The sequence below is a fragment of the Plectropomus leopardus genome, chromosome 5 (assembly GCF_026936395.1).
Source record: "Plectropomus leopardus strain MGB_pleo_1.0 chromosome 5, ASM2693639v1, whole genome shotgun sequence".
NCBI classification, from domain to species: Eukaryota; Metazoa; Chordata; class Actinopteri; order Perciformes; family Serranidae; genus Plectropomus; species Plectropomus leopardus.
The window spans coordinates 14,138,803-14,156,003 of NC_142180.1; the positions used below are offsets into that span (position 1 = coordinate 14,138,803).

The following is a 17,201-nucleotide window of genomic DNA, read 5'->3' on the forward strand; positions in this document are numbered from 1 at the left end:
CTCTCCCCCATCATAATCAGCATCATCATGCTCTTCACTATCATTATCTTGCGGCAAAGCATTCCATTTGTTTCCCCTTGCTTCACCTGTGATCATGCATCATCATAACTAATAATCATAATTATTATTATTAGCAGCAGCACCATTATCTTCATCAATGTAGCATCATCATCATCAGCATCCTAACGTGTATATTCCCATGCTTCACCTTTATCATCTCAATCTTCCTCATAATGAACATAACATCTTCATCATCATCAACAACAACATAAATAAATAAATCCATACAGCAGCTATCAACTCAATGATTTCTTTGTTGAAGGTCAAAAAGCTGCTATAAAAAGATTAAATTTAAGCAGATACAGTGAAACAAGAGATGGCATTTATGGCATAATGGTTTGCATGGCAGGCTATTGTTCTGAGCCTATTAACACTTTGGTATTACTATTCTGAAAAACAAACTTCCCTTTATAGTCTGGGAATTCTCTCTGGTAATTATTAGCACAGACTAATAAAAGAGCATTTATTAATGGGAAATAGACCTGAAGAATGTGTTGAGGTACGTGTCTGTCACTGAGCCAGTCAGTGTGTTAGTCAGTCACCACTTTTCTGCAGCAACTGCAGAGCCAAGTGGGCTTTATTAGATCCAGGGCCAAGTCAAGATGTTTAGGACACATGGTTGAAAGCCCTATTTGTTTACATGAAACTGTAACCCAGCAGAGGAGTCATCTCTTTTGGCAATGAGATGGAGAAAGAATCACCTACGTTTTGATTTAGGGGAAATGGAAACATATAAATATTTAGTGCGTACTGGCAGGACTGTTCTTGGCTCTGCAACAGATTCTTGACTTTTCATTCTGTCTTCATATAGAAAGGACTGATAGAGAAGACTGCATACTGCAGGTAAGTATGATAGTCCAGACTAGTGACTTCCAACCTTTTTGAAAGGTAAAATATATTTATACTTATAAAACAGCCCAGGGTGATGTATTTATGTAACTTCTTTTAATTGACCAACTATCCAAAATCCAAAGATATGAGGTTTATTGGTTCCAGATCCATAGAAATTAGCATATACTTATGGCCCATTATTATGGGCTATGACCTTAGCGATGCCTTTAATCTACAGCACTGAGCAGTTCAATAAAATCATATTTCCTCTCAGATTCTTTAATATGATGGACTTTTACAGGCCTTAAAAACTCACAACTTTGTGCAAAATAAATGTTTGCGTTTTTTTCTTTCGTATCCCTGTAATCATTTTATGACCCCTCCAGTTTATTGTGGGGATTCTTGGGGGTGTCCCAACCCCTAGATTAGGAACCACTGGTCTAGACTCTGACTACAACAGGACCTGATCAAAACTGCATCACCACGACCACAAGGGAGATAAATAAACAAAGACAGAATAAGTGACAAAATGTGAATAAGTGATGCTCCTTGAAGCCAAACTAAGTGTAGTCATTGTGTTCACAGGCATGTGTGTGTGCACGTGCACACCTGACCTTAGAGGACCTATAGGCAGGCCTTACATCAGAAAGCTTGGAATCAATTCTTACACAGGCACACACACACACACACATGCACACTCACACACGTACACACAGTAGTTGCCCATTATCCAAATGACCAACATAATATTTTCATATTTTCTTAAAACACCTTGCTCAGGTTTCTGAATAAACCATTAGTGGAGCAACGACGCTCTCCGACACATACTCAAACTTCACACAGTTACACACATTCACATAGTTCCTCACTCATACACACACACATGTAACAGAAGCATTCACCGTCTGTCCAAATCTGCTTGATTAAAGCCAAATGTCTTTGAATTTCACGAAAAGAGAGAAAAAAAGAGAGAGACCAAGAGGGATTGTGAGACAGAGAAACAGACTGACAGAGAGAAAGAAAAAAGGAAGAAAGAAAAAAAAACAGCCAGAAGGTGACTGAACACCTAAAGAGCTCTTTTCTATAATTCTGTTGAATACTTCACTCTTTAAATACGATCTTGATTAAAGCTGCTCCAACACATTGCAAGGAGTAACTTAATTTTCACTCTGATTTTATGCATTTATACTGTAAGCAAGTTCTAAGCGGGTGTCAGACCTCTTGTCAATGCCTACTATCGATTTAAGTAGATTCTGAATTGATAAAATGACTGTATTACTTCTGATCAGGCTAAGTGAGCAGGCCTGGATCTCAGGACACCCATGTCTTGCCCTCAATATTATTTAATCGACCTAAGGAGTTAAGAATGTACAATTATAAAAAAAATAATAATCATAAGTTTGTCTATTCCTGGAATACACTAAACATGTTACATTTCTTAAATGTATTTAACATAACTTTATGTTGCAGAGGGAAGCTCAGAAAAGCAAATATTATCTAATTTAATGCCATAGATGATAAAACATGTATTTGAAAGAATCTCAAATACATGTTTTATCATCACCAGATGAGAAGTCAGACTTTTAGCTGATTTTATGTGAGTGGGGAAAGTTTAAAATATCCTAAACAAAAGCAAAAATAAAAGCATAACAACATATGCAAAAATATTACCAAAATTAAAGGTCCAGTATGTAGGATTTAGTGGTAGCTAGTGGTGAGGTTACAGAACTGAAACTTCTATGTGTCACACATGAACTTTGGTGGCCGACAGGAAAATGCAAATGGCCCTATGTAGACACAGTATTTGGTTTGTCCGCTCTGGGCTACTGTAGAACAATAGGGCAGACTCCGTCAGAGCGGACCCACTCTTTATAAACAGCTAATTCTAAGGTAATAAAAACACAATTATTCTTACTCTCAGGTTTTCAGTGAATTAGTGACAACTGGTTTGTGAATGTCATGACCATTTCCACCAAAAGATGCCCTTAAATCCTTCACACTGGTCCTTTAACCTGGACTCCAGATGGTGGGTTTTTTAAGGCTGATTCTGGTGTTTTATAGAGTGTGAATTATTTCATGTGACTGTTTAAGTCAAAAGCAAAGTGAAGACATTTTTTTATTTTTCCACTGGATGTGTATTTATGACTTTGAAGGGAAGAATTAGCAAAAAAATGTTATGACAGTTGAATTAATAAAGGAAGTATGGAAAAAGAATATTTCACAGGCTTTTTTGGTTAGTATTTCCTGCATGCCCCCGACGCAAACTTGCAGTCACGTATGTTTGAATTGAGTTTGTTGGGGAGTGATAGGGTTGTACTGTCTAGTCTTATTCACTAAGAATAACATAAGGACAGATTTCCAATTGTGTGAGGGCTTTTCATGTTCACAGAGAAGATTGAGTTTCATCACAAATGCTAATAAGAGGAGCTACACTGCTACATGTAGCCCTCTGATGATGAAATCTTATGAGGCTGTCTGTTTGACATCTGACCTCTGGAGCTTCATCGCAACGTACAATATTAACACATTTTATCACAACTAAACCCTGCAGAATTAACCGCCTCTATGAACTACAGAGCAGAAAAGCTGTTTCCAATTTTCAGATCGAATCTTTGTATTTAACATGTCACTGATCTAATTCAAGCTGTGTCATCTTCCGAATCCCAGTCCGTTTAACTGTCTCTGTCACAGTTTGTACATGTTTTGGACCTCATGTCCAGCATTATTGAAGTGGTCAGAGACTATTCCCTGCAGCTGGTACTACTCACTGCTCATCTGTTAGTCGTCTGATCTCTGTCACCTTAAGAGTCTTCAGCAGAACTGTTTTTAAAGCCGTGGTTCAGGGACACAAAGCTGGCTCACTGTAAAAGCTTAGCAAAGTCAGTGTTTGTCAAGATTAAGGACAGTATGGTGTTTCTGAATGGAGCTACAGTGTCACTTTGTGGCGCATCACAGCAATTGCCGTTTCAGTACTGTTTCATAAATGACCACAAATCGAAGACTTTGAAGAATTTACTTCAACTTTACCTTGCATGACTGACAATCTTATTTTCAGGATTAGCTTTTGAATATCTGTGTCAGCATTTTGTAAATAATGGTGGTTTTTTGTAATCGTGTTTTGTCCACAGTCACATTTTCACAACCTCTATATTGATGCATGTAGTCCCTTTGTGTGCTAATGAAATTGCCATGCCATGATATTAAATTGTCCAAACTGACCTACACTGACCTACATAGTGCATTCCACTATGAGGATACAACCCAAAAATTGCAAGAAACGTTTCAGATATTCAGTTTCGGCAAATATACTGGACTGCTTCCAATGCAACATTTATGAGGCACTTAATCTGATGGATTGTTTGATATAGCTGATCATTTTCCTGTAGATGCTTGTGCTCTATGTATGGCACTCAATTTTTATTTTATTTTTTTTAAAAAACAAACTTGTTTCATTTATTATATGCTTTATAAGTGAATTACTTTATAGTGGTGTCTTTCTATGCCTTTGTTTAAATATTCTGTAATTAATACATACACATACACACATAATACATACACACATAAAATAAAATCAGATTTTCATGCTTTTAAAGCAGGTGTAGGAGCTATAAACTGTGAAGTGTCAAAACAATCAGTCGGCAGAGAAAGGCACACAGTCTGTATTCATAATCTGTGCCTTTAAGGAAGCCCTTGGGACTTAGGTAAAAATGTGATGTTATACTATACTATACTATATAAAGGAAGGAGGAAGTGCAGCTACAGTGCCATTTTAGTCATTCCCTGGCTGCAATGACGGTGCAGAGACACTGAGAAGGCAGAAGTGGAATAAGCAGTAGGGTTTGTATTAGGGGTGGGGGGGAAAATCGATTATCAAGAGAATCTCGATTCTCGTTTTTAACGATTCAAAATCGACTCAAAAATCCTACACGTCGACCATATTTACTAAATATAGTCTATTCTTAACCCTCTAAAAAATTTTATCAATTAGAAAAGTCTTAATAATTTTGAGACCGTTTGTCAGATCGCCTTACTGTCTTCGCCAGTGAAAGCTGGCGGGTGTGCCGTTCAGAGGGATGTCTCTGATGCATCGTAGCTCTTTTAGAAGCCTCAGTATCCAGCCTGGGAATCCGGATGTTTTTTCAGGAACTTGTTCAATAAAAACATAATGACAGATCCGATATTGGGTGTCTTCCGTCCATATTTATCCATATTTCGATGATAAGAGTACATTAGCATCGATGCTATACGCCATATTGGTTTCCAATTCTTCCATGGAGAGGTCAGAGGTTTGTTTGGTCTTGTCCACCAATCGGAAGACGGTACGACGCTTTGTATCCGCCTACGTATGCCATACGTCATCTGGAGCAAACTGCACTGTGATTGGCCTAATCCTGCTGTGACTATCTCTGTTATTGGTAGCGCCTCATGCATTAGAATAAACTCTGGTAGTCCCTATAATAATAATGGGACATGGGTAGATCAGGAGACAGTCTAACAAGCAGCAGGGTCTCATATGGATATAAACTGTGTTGACTGCAGGCAGAGCAGGCAGGAGAATCAGGCCCCTCTCTGAAGTGTCAGGAGTGTGATGTGGCCCTCTGCATCTTCACAGATAGGAGCTGCTTTGCAAAATGGCACAGATAATGGGAAACGAAAACAACTGCAAAAAACAAAAAAACAAACAAACAAAAAAAGATGGGACTTTTTTAAAAAGCGTGTCCATTTTTTGAACTATAATAATTACAATGTTTATTTTTCACTTTCCAATTCCCAACAGAAAGGTAGAAAGGTATTCTACAACAAAACAGCTTGTACATAATAAAACCACCATAATTTCATACACACTTTGCTTTCATATCATAATATGCCACTGGCAAAACAGACTGGAGTAGATCCTGAAATTACACCTCCTACATTTTGAATCGGGAATCAAGTTTGAATTGGAAATCACTTTGAACTGAGGATCAATTCTGAATCGAATCGTGACCCCCAGAATCAAAATTGAATCGAATCTTGAGATACTGAAAGATTCACACCCCTAGTTTTTATTGTTTTTGTTTTCTACTTTTCCTGTGTTCAATTATTAATCTTCCAATTTATCAAATAATTGGGTTATATGTGTGACCTAGACAGACTTTCAGTTGATGCTCAGCCAGTCAGCCGAACATGTAGATATTTAAAATACTTCCATGGGCAATAATACAGTGTAACAAAAAAATATACAGTACAGTTCAACTCCTGGCACAGACTACCTCTATAGTTCATGTTATTAATGAATTTAACAGACTTGCTGGTGTCCAAACTCCCTCAGACATGTCTAGCACGCTAACCTTCTGGTGTATTATTGTACTTTCTGGTTGTATTGTGAAAGGTAATGTATAAGGAGGGAAAACTACTGACCTGTCTGCTGTACAGCCTTAAATGTGGTGTGACCATGGTGAAAAGAATGTGTTTGTGTAAAGCTGTCAAGATAACCTACCCAGGCAGACACTGACTCCTTCTCACAGACCTTATACTATCTTCTCCTCCATTACGAATGACTGCGTCTGTCTTTGTCTTTAGAGCACTCACATATTTGCATGCTTTGGGTATCTTCTCATACAGGACAACAGTTCATTTATCCCAACAACTACCGGGCGCGCACACTCCAGTCCAGTCTGTGGCGGTAATGTGGCAACCAGAAGAGGCAGTAATAGTAGAAGAAGAAAGAGGCGGAAGAGCAGCGGATGTTTTGGAAAGCCGTCGGTATTGGAGTAAGTCAATCTACTTTTCTGTGAATTACAAATTTATTCCAACCAAACATGCTTTATACGACTGCAGGGACGCACGCGAACGTTTCAGACATTAAAAAAAGAGAATTAGTTTGTACTGTAGCGGTTTTATTGTGTGTGTTTTTTTAAGCAGCTAGCGTTAGCTTAAGTTAGCTAACTGTGACATTTAACTTAAGCGTATAGGTGTCTGTACCGTGTTGTGTATTTTACAGTTTATATTCTATAGTATTACACCAGAAATTGGTTTAATACGATGCTTTCTAAAACATAAGATATTGTTATGTTTGTTTCATAGCACAGTTTTAGCCCCATTTTGTTCCTCTTGTATTAAACAAGCGGTTTGTACTTTAAATTGATTACATTGATTAGCGACCAGTTACACGAGAGACAAAAACTGGAACTAACCAGTTCAGTTCGCGTGACACAATTTGAAAGTGCAGGAAGCCTTGTTGACATGTCATTTAAGCACTTACCGTTAATTTTAGGGTTTGTTTTTATTCAAATTAAAATTTGCATTTCCTAGTCCCTCTTCAAGAGAAGTTTAATTCTGTTTTATATAGATATAGCTATAGGTGCACACTAGGTAGGTGCCAAAGAAGGTGTTGCTGACAATCAAAATGGATTGTTCTGTAAGGATGTTGCCTAGTCACTAAATACTATGTCTGCCATTTAAAATCACTTCTCATAGGAAAATGTCTAAAAAGTCAAAAAAGGCAAAAAAGAGAAAGCGCAAGAAGTCATCGTCATCCTCAAGTGAAGAAGATGATAAGGTAAGAAGGCATTCAGCATGTTTACTAATGTTCCATGTGGATAACATACTATATTTAATTGACAGGTATATAGATGAGTAAAGGTTGTGTAAGGGGATGTTATATTTATTGATATTTATTTTGTAACACTGTGGGATATTTGGACTGGAAATAAACCCGGGATCGTTTTTTATGTATTTAATTGGGTAAGTGGTAAGGAAACTGGGGATAGTTGTTTGTATACTAGTTGTAAATTAATTTGGAATTTTTTTACTGTTAGTATGAATGTTTATGATTATGCATCTACCATAGGTAGTTAAGAAGTGTGTATCTGCCTCAAGTAAACACATACCTATATATGCCAAACTCTTAGTGCCTACAAGTTATTTTGACCATGGATACCTGAGATGGACCAGTGCCAGTAAATTTAGCAACACAAATACATGTCTCATTTCTCAAGGAACTCTAGCACCAGACATGTTAATAAGTGCTACCTACCATCTACATCATAGCATTGTATAAATACTACTGCCTCTCCATGTGATCTGTGTCAGCCAGCTGTCTATATTTTGTGTCAGTTAGTCTGCTTTTAGTCTTGTCTCGAGCGCTCGTTGTACTCGTGTTTGTTTGTAGTTCATCGTCGTCTTAGTTCGTCTTTGTATTCGTCTTTGTATTCATCTTTGTATTTGTCTTGTATTTGTCTTTGTATTCATGCCCATTTTATTGTACTTGTATTCATTGTAATTGTAATCATGATCGTATACTTATACTTTTACTCGTAATAAACATTTCCAGATTGAAGCTTCAACCAGTATCTCCATCCTTGAAGAAGTCATCCCAAAAAATCATCCTATCAGTTGACATAATATATGAGTTAAAAGAAAAAAAGTGAGAAAGGGTGTTGAGATATATAAGTTATATATGTGTGTGTGTGTGTGTGTGTGTGTGTGTGTGTGTGTGTTTTACTTCTACCTATACCTTTTCGGATACCGCACTTTTATTTTGTTTATTTATAATATGTTTTTAGTTTTGGTTAGTAATTAAGTCATTCATTCATACAGTTATATGTAATTTCAATACCATGGTGTCACTATATATTATGATAAAATATAGATGTGATGAAAATTAGTGGAGCTATTGTTCCTTTGTATTATTCTGTTCATGTTTTGTGCAAATCAAATGAGTCATCACATTCATGCAAAAATCATCTAAAATTAAAAGCTTTATAACAGTCCTTACTGATTTGCAGTGTTGCCTTCAATAGACCGCGAACAGGTATCAATAGGATAGCTACTACAGTATAAAGGACATAGCAATATCTCTGACTCTGACAAATATAAATTATATCATGTTGTTTGCAACAAGCATTTACTTTATCTATTCATCTGATGATTGTGTTCTCAGTTAGTTGTTTAATTCATAAAATGTCAGTCACTGAAAAATACCCTTCTCAATTTCCCAAAGCCAAAAGTGGTATCCAAATTGCCTTTTTGTCCAATCAAATGTCCAAAACCCCCAAACTCGTGAAAAGTTGGAAAAAGCAATTGTGTTGCTTTTAACATATATATATATATATATATATATATATATATATATATATATATATATATATATATATGTATATTTATTTTATATATATATATTATTTATTGTTATTATATTATTATCAAAATATTACAGTTTCAACTGTAGTCTGACCATATATATGAAAATACCAGCCATCCGTATTTGTTTCTGTCATCAAGGGTCTGTGCTGAACTCTAACAAGCTGTTCACACGAGATTGAATGTCCCCCATGTTTTCAGTCATCACAGGAAGAAGATCTTACCAAGAATCGCAAAAGTAGCAAGAGGAAGCAAGATGTAAAAAGTCAGGAGAGGTTAGCACCAGTATACTTGATGTATACCAACTAATTGTTGATATTATGTAGTTGAACATCATTCCCTGACATGAATTTTTTGTTAATTATCTCTGACTGTGATATTTCTTCTGTTCTTCTACATTTAGCCGTGCAGCAAAACAGGAAAACTGTGCTTCTCCTTCAGTTAAAGATGTTTCCCAAAGCACCCGCCACATCAAGAAGCCTGTCTACAGACTGGCAAGAACACAAGCAACAGACCAGAAACCAGTTATTAAGAAAGAAGAGTGTAGAATGCCATTCCATAGAGAAAAAGGCTCTAGTAAAGCAAAACATGATATTTCAAGGAAAGATGACGCTGGCCGTGGGAGTAAGACTGTGGGAAGGGAATCCTCAAAACCCTCACGTACCAACAGTGCAGATGCAGTTCCTCCAAGAACAGACAAGACGTCTAAAGGCAGCTTCGATGAAAAGTCTTCCCGGAGGAGCCCATCCAAATCAAAAGAGGCCCTAATGAGTCCCCGTTTGGTTTCAGCTGAGCAGAAAGAACAGAGGCAGGATGTGCTGAAGAGGAGGTGCAGAACTGAGAAACCACCAAGGTCTGGCGATGACAGCAGCACTATCAAGACCAGGGAACCAAGCAAGACCTCCTCCCACTCCAAAGATTCTCAGTGGCAGAAGAAAACAGAACTGTTTGAGAGGTTGTGCCAAAGACATCAGGAAAGTAAGGCCAAAAGGAGCTTGTGCACAGAAGCAAAAACCTCCTCTGCTTCGACCACAAAGCATTCCTCCCCTCCAGCCAAGCACACTACCTCAGTTAGTAGCTCAAATGCAGTGAAGAAAGTCACCTTAATCCCACGGAGTGTCACATCAGTGATTTGTAAGACAGCTAAGTCATCATCATCATCATCATCATCATCATCATCATCATCATCATCTGCTCAGCAACAAATATCTTCTGTAGCATCACCTCTACCTATTCATTTTAAGATACCAAAAAAGGTTCAACCAAGGCCAGTAGATAATACCAGTGAGAATAATGATGCCACTTCTACAAACAGAAACCTCAAACATGAAACTGAGCTTTCAGACTCCAGGGCCTCAACAAGCAACTCTAAGCAGGAAACTGTCCAACAAGTTCACAGTGGTTTGGATATTACACCTAGTTTTTCATCTGAAGGACAAGATAAGAAGCTGTCTTCATCAAGCCCAGTCCCAGTGACGCCCCATACTCTCACTGAGCCGTGGTACGATCAGGTATAAAATAAAATGAGCATAATTAATTTAATCTGAACAAGTCAATTTTTATGCTAGAAATCATTCTAATAAGTTTTGTCTGGTAATACGTCAAGATTTTGATGTTGCAGTGGTTCAGAATGGCAGGGAGGCAGTGTTTGTGTTTTGTTTGTTTTTAAAAATGTGTTTTTCTATAGATGCAAGTAGTGGAAGAGCTTCATCTTGCCCGCTCAGAGAAGAGATTGGAAGTAAATGTCATGCAAAGCTATGGAGAACTTACCTGTATGGAAATAGACCCTTCAGAAGAGAGAGGTGCAGACACACAATGTAAGTTTTATTGTTTTACTGGTAGATGCTTTATCACCCTCGTCATTAGAGTGGAATATGAACTTCTTGTGCAATGTTGTTTTAAATGACCACATGGAGGCACTATAAGTTAAGTTAAACATTGTATGCTTTGTAATGGCCTCATATTTAATGTCCTTGAAATGAAACATGATCCATAATTTGAAAAACGTTTGCTTTTGCCTCAGTATGATACATTAAAATTTTAACAAAATAAGAAATATGAAGTTTAAAGGTTGAAGATGTTCATCTCTAACTAGATTCTTTATTCTCTTATCTTTATTGGTTTCTGGAACCAGTGGGTTTCCTTCTTGTCCTGGAAGATTTTTTAAAAAATGTTTAGATTAAAAAGCAGGCCCACAGAGGATGTGTAAAAGATAAATAGTCCCATATAAAACATGAGGTCTCATAACAATGTCGCAACAAAGTTCTGTTTAATAAAAGAAAGAATTCAGACCTGCAGCCTTCAACGGCACTAAGCTTTTCCCGCTCTGTACAATTTGATTTATTTAATTCAGCTGTTAAACTCTGACAATCAACAAGAAAACTATTTACTATACACTTGTCTTTTTTACAGGTAAACAGCCTCCCCATCAAGATCTAATCCTTGTTTTGGACACCAACATTCTCCTCAGTGACCTGGATTATGTGAAAATGATCACATCTCACGGCCTTGGAGGTTTTTTAAAACTGTTTTAATATGTGAAGTTTCTTGTAAAGTGATTTGTGGTTATTTCATATGTTATAGAATGATATAACATGCCAATATAAAAAATATCCAGTTAACATTTTAGGGTTTACTTCTAGCCATGATGAAATACACTTATGAAATATGGAATCATCACTTGTTGCTTTCTCCCCTTTTAGCCCTGGTGTCTCCTGTAGTCCTGATCCCCTGGGTGGTGCTGCAGGAGCTGGACTCCCTAAAAAGGGGAAGAGGCCTGTCAGGTTCTGTGGCCCACCTGGCAACTCCTGCCATCTCATACATTTACAGCTCTCTGAAGAGCCGGGAACCTCACCTGTGGGGGCAGTCTATGCAGCAGGCCGCTGAGAGCAGCAGTGAGTGCTGATTTAAGGAAAACTTTTACTGGGAACTGTTGGGTGTTATCAAACATGATGGCTGAAAAGGCCAATATAAATCATCCCTGGTAAGAAAAGAGAAACATAAACATTGCAGAAACTGCAGGCAAAACAAAAAACACTTAAAGGGAAAGTGTCTGCTATCTCTGTGAGTAAATGTATCACAGTAGAATAATCCATCTTTCATACTGGCACTCCAGCTCTCTCTTAAGCTGTAAAAACTGAGTGGTCATTGACCTCAAATATATTACATTATAATGAATTTATATGATTTTTTTTCTGCAATTAAAGCCAGTATCTTTGGAAGTCAATCATTAAGCATGGTACAGTGTTTGAGGTGTGGGAGATTACAAAATGCTATTCCATGAGTTACTAACTGTTGATGCAATTGCATAAATGCACTTACATAGGACTACTTTTACTGTACATTATTTAAAACACAGCAACAGAGTTTACCATACATCCGTGCCCTATATTAACATGCACACTAGGTGGCACTATTAGTAAGCTGCAGAACTCCAGTATTAATAGCATACATAGCATATCTCAAGGGCAGGTTTCACCCATGAACAGGGTAACCTACCACTTCTTAGCTGTATATAAATTAATCAGACATTAATTTTTTATCAGTGGTATGAAGTTCTTTTCAAAATGATGTGTGATAAACTCCAGCAGAGTATTTATGGAGTGTATAAGTATCCAGTGCGTTTCTTGAAATAGAGCTAAAATTTCCATCTTTTGTTTTCATCTTTGAATCTTCTTTAAAAGAAAATACACTCTGTTGTACCGCATGGCAACATGCTCACCATGTGGTATCAGTGTCATGAATTAAACATGTCTCTTTGTCCTCATACAGACTGTCTTGGTTCTCTCTGTCACTCTTGTCTTCCTTTCCCTTCCTCGTTCTCTTTGTACCTCCTTGTCCCCAGATGGTCTGAATGCCGAGAATAATGATGACAGGGTGCTGCAGTGCTGCCTGCAATACCAGAGTCTGTACCCAGAGTGTGCTCTCATTCTATGCACGTGAGTCCCCCCTCCCCCCCTTTGATACAGTGCTGCTGCTGCAGAGTCTGTGTCCTCTGCAAATAATGCACATGCATGTGACTGTGAGTGGGCCCAGCCAGATAGTTCCAGTCGGGATGAGAGAAAGAGACGGCCAGACAGAGTAATTAGGCAAGAATAGATGTGCTGAGCTCGGGTAGTTTAGTTCAGGGATTTTTTTTTTTCGGCTTACATTGTAGAGTGGCTATTGTATTGTCTCACCTTCTTTTTACTTTTGACCTATTTCTCCAACTGGCATTATTTCCAGACACTGTCATTGATCATTTTGCTAAATTAAAGGAAAAATTAGCAAGTAGGCATTCGATTAGGGTTGCACAGCGACATGCCAGATAATTCTGGATTTGGTGTGAGCCACTAAACCTCCAGGCTTCTGTAAAATAAATGTCTCTTAATGTGATTTGTACCTGATTTATAAACAAAACATGCTATTCCCTATTTCCTCTCTAGTAATGATAAGAACCTATGCAGTAAGGCTCTCCTGAGTGGGGTGAAGGCCCTCAGCAAGAGTGATTTGGAGGCAGAGGTTGGAAGCTCCAGGCATGACTTTCATCCTCCACAAAACATTAAGACGCCCATGCTGCCCCACATCAGCCCTCAGGTCTCATCATCATTGCAGAGCAGGAGCTCTACATCGTTGCAGCCACACAGTCATGAGAGAACAGGCCTTTCTGTAGAAGAGAACGGTGAGCCAGAGATAAATGTGTGTGTCTTGCAAAACAGGAAATTACTTGCCATATTACATCACATTGTGAGTGAACAACGCATACCATCCATGTATTTGCCATGTCTCACCACCCCTTCCGGTTTCCATGTTTTCTTTGCCTCACTTCAAGTCCATCCATACTGGGTATTTAATTCAGGTGTTGTTTTAACAAACAAAAATGAAATGAGAATAAAAAATAAAATTGTCGCCCTTACACACACACCATTAGTTATTACTAGTATTCCACTGGAAGCTGCATCTGCAGAGAAATGTTGCCATATTACCCAGTGTGTTTTGGTTGATATGCCACTGCTCTCTTTTTTGCTGCACATACAGACATATTGTGTAAGAAATAACTGCTATCCTGCATTATGTTTTTATTTGGTATCTTTACTCATACACGATATGTATGTATTTAACTGAGCACAGATAAGTGGCTGAGCAAAAGTGAGGATAAAGAGAAGACAAACTGGGACCCCAGCAGTGTTTCTGAACTAGAAGACTGCCTGCGAGAGGTGCTCTCTGATGTGTTAGAGGTGGAGATGAAGGCCGCTTACGATGACCTCTGGCTAGAAGTGAGATTGTGTTACATATTGTTATTGCTGTTTCTAAATGCATTCAAAACATGGAGAACTTATATGTCCAGCATTCATGAAGTGATTTAAAAGTGTGTACTTTGGTTTACTCTTTACATGAGTTTACTGTAATTGATTTTGAGTGTTATGTGTCGTAGGTGCCAAAAATTGTTTCATTTTAAACATTGCAAAATTTTTTCTTTTTATGTTGGCTTTTGTTCATTGTGGGTTTTTTTTCTGTTGACAGATAGTTCATCTTAAACCACCCTGGACTCTTCAAGATGTCCTGCAGTGTTTGAAAAAGCACTGGATTGCCGTCTTTGGGAGCATTGTTCCACGGAGGAAGCTGCAAACCGTCTTACATCTTATTGACTTCTTCAACTCAGGTATGTAGGTGGAAGATGGCAAAATGGCATTATGTATATCAGTGGTTTTCAGCCATCAGCTAATGATAACATATTTATAAAGTATGTGATTCTTTAATATGATTTTGTATATTTCTTTAATTATATTTTGTTGCAGTTTTTGTTGCAATTTTCAGTTGTCTTTGGAACTTTTGTTCAGAACTGTGTATGACGTGTACCATCCTCAAGGTTAACTCAACAGTCAACTTTATTTTACAATAAAGTCTAAATGTGTCATAACAGCTGGAAAAGAAAAAACAAAACAAACAGATAACAGTGGATCATCTGGTCAGTTAGATATCTCTACATGTAGGCTACTATGAACAGTCTTGTCTGTCTTGGCCACAGTCCAAACCCCTGAGCACTCAGTGTACAGTTGCACAGTAACTTAAGAAATGTAATGTGTAACTCAGTGAAAAAAAACAACGTTTTCCACATTGTTTGCACAGATAAATCTGGTTAGTTTAGAAATGAGCTCTTCTTTATAGCTGTATTTCCATAAACTGTGATTTCTAATTTGGCTTCCATTGTGTGCAGTGCATCCACTTACTGAGAATGAACCTCTTTCATAGTTTCATTTTTCTCTGTTGCTGGGATTTGAAAAGGCTTGACAATGTGACATACGGTAGATGAGAACATTTGATGCTTGTTTCCCAGGAGCACATTTTAATCTTCCTTTGAATGTGAAAAATAGATTCTGAAAATAAATTTAAAAAAAAAATTAAAAAACACTAAACTTGAGATACTACCTAAGATACAAGAGCATAAAATTTAACACCACCATGCTTAGTTCCAGAGGTGTCTAAATTCAAAGATAATAGTCACACTGCAACAGTTTTAGGACTGAAAGCTGAGCAGCATTTTTCCTTTTATTCTCCTCTGGACAGTGGTGTTGAGATATACTGAGTCATCCCCCAGATAAAACCCTTACTCCACTGGGGGATGACGTGGTCTGTTCTGCACTGCGCTAGAACCCCACAGAACTACATTCAGAATCAGGTCATCTGCTAAAACAGGACACACCGATGTGTGTCAGAAAGATGCTGAGTCGTCCTCTGCAGCACTTCTTGCTCTCGATCTCATCACTGGATCTAATTACAATGCTGTGATACTATGTGCGTGCATGTGTGTGTGCCTGTATGCCTGCCTATGTGTGGGCGTGTCAGCCTTTCACTCAGTCTCTCTGTCCACCTGTGCGGGGGTGACTGCTACAACAGCGACACAATGATTTTTAATCCCTTCAAGAATGTTAATAGCTAAAACAATGGAGTTTTCGCTCTTGCTCTGTGTATCCCTGGTACACTAACATGATTCTGGATTTCTCGGTACCACGCAGACTGGCGCTTTGCCAGGACTGTGAGAGTAGGACGAGGAGGAGGAGGAGGAGGAGGAGGAGAAGGTGGAGGAATGGAAGGAGGGATAAACTGTATGTGAGGCTAAGAACAAATCTAGGAATGGAAAAGTACTGCGTGCAGTTTTCTGGTCTCCTTTAAGCAGGCTGTGAGTGTGTGTGTGCAGTCAGCTCTAGCCACACTTGTGAGGACAGACCTTCCACAGCTTCCTAAAAAGTGACAAAAGCTCTATTGAATTTTAATTCTAGAGTTAGATTTGCTTAAAGGTAACTCATGTCAGTGTTAGTGAATTGTGTCACCTTTCATAGGGTTAAGTCTGAAGAAGAGCGTTTTGGCTCGAAACATCAGTTATTTTTCAGAATAAAATCCTTAAAGGGGAGCTCCCCAGTGTGCAGACCTACAGTATATCTTTCCACATTTTGGTTTATCTTGGATCCAGCACCCACTACGGGATGTTAGTTATGAAGGCCCAGTCATACCACTACAGGTCTATGTGATGGGTCAAAACAACATTTAACATGAATGCTGGGCTTCGATAGGAATGCTCACCCAACTTTTGGCACATTTTACTGTGTATTGATAGCTGCTTAGGTTGCACTAAGGTTAAGGGTTATGGATAGGTATTTATCTGTTATGGTTACGGCCAGAACGCAGGGGTCTTCAATGTTTTTCTAGTTGAAAAAAGACAGGGACACTGTAACACATATACTGTATAAAATTTAGATGTATATTAAACTGGACCTATGATAAGGTGTAGGGAGGCCTAAAGTGCCATGTATAAACATACCCTTTTATGGTGCATACAATACAAAGCTATTAAAGTAATAATTATGGGCAGACTTATATATTCATACATCATTTTTGTTTCTGAGGTAGACGGTATGTCAGTCTCTTGCTTGAAAAGTTACAAAATGATCCAGTGTGGCTCACAAGAATGTCTGTACACTTGGAATAATAATACAGTTAATTGGCCAATATGTTTAAATATTCTTAACTGTTACCTAACTAACTTGCCTTGCAGTAACGGACAGGTGCCACACAGTGATTTAGAGGTGGCGCGCTAACATGACTGTGCAAGGATTCATTGGTAGCAGTTAGCTCCTCAGTCATGTTGTGTACTTTAAATTAAAAGGTTTGTTTGCTTGTTTTTTTTTGGGTTTTTTTTACAAATAGGC

The 17,201-nt window shown here is 38.1% G+C and overlaps 1 protein-coding gene across 1 annotated transcript in view; it reads left to right on the forward strand.

Annotated features, from left to right (window-relative positions):
- Window positions 1-6,549: 6,549 nt before the first annotated feature.
- Window positions 6,550-17,201, forward strand: part of swt1 (SWT1 RNA endoribonuclease homolog) — a 30,249-nt gene continuing 19,597 nt past the window's right edge. Inside the window, exons 1-11 of the mRNA XM_042483830.2 lie at window positions 6,550-6,644; window positions 7,351-7,432; window positions 9,217-9,290; window positions 9,419-10,526; window positions 10,703-10,832; window positions 11,428-11,529; window positions 11,718-11,909; window positions 12,860-12,953; window positions 13,440-13,675; window positions 14,125-14,270; window positions 14,518-14,656. Coding sequence (XP_042339764.2) covers window positions 7,355-7,432; window positions 9,217-9,290; window positions 9,419-10,526; window positions 10,703-10,832; window positions 11,428-11,529; window positions 11,718-11,909; window positions 12,860-12,953; window positions 13,440-13,675; window positions 14,125-14,270; window positions 14,518-14,656 — 2,299 coding nt within the window. The 5' untranslated portion in view covers window positions 6,550-6,644; window positions 7,351-7,354. The remainder of the gene's footprint in view (window positions 6,645-7,350; window positions 7,433-9,216; window positions 9,291-9,418; window positions 10,527-10,702; window positions 10,833-11,427; window positions 11,530-11,717; window positions 11,910-12,859; window positions 12,954-13,439; window positions 13,676-14,124; window positions 14,271-14,517; window positions 14,657-17,201) is intronic.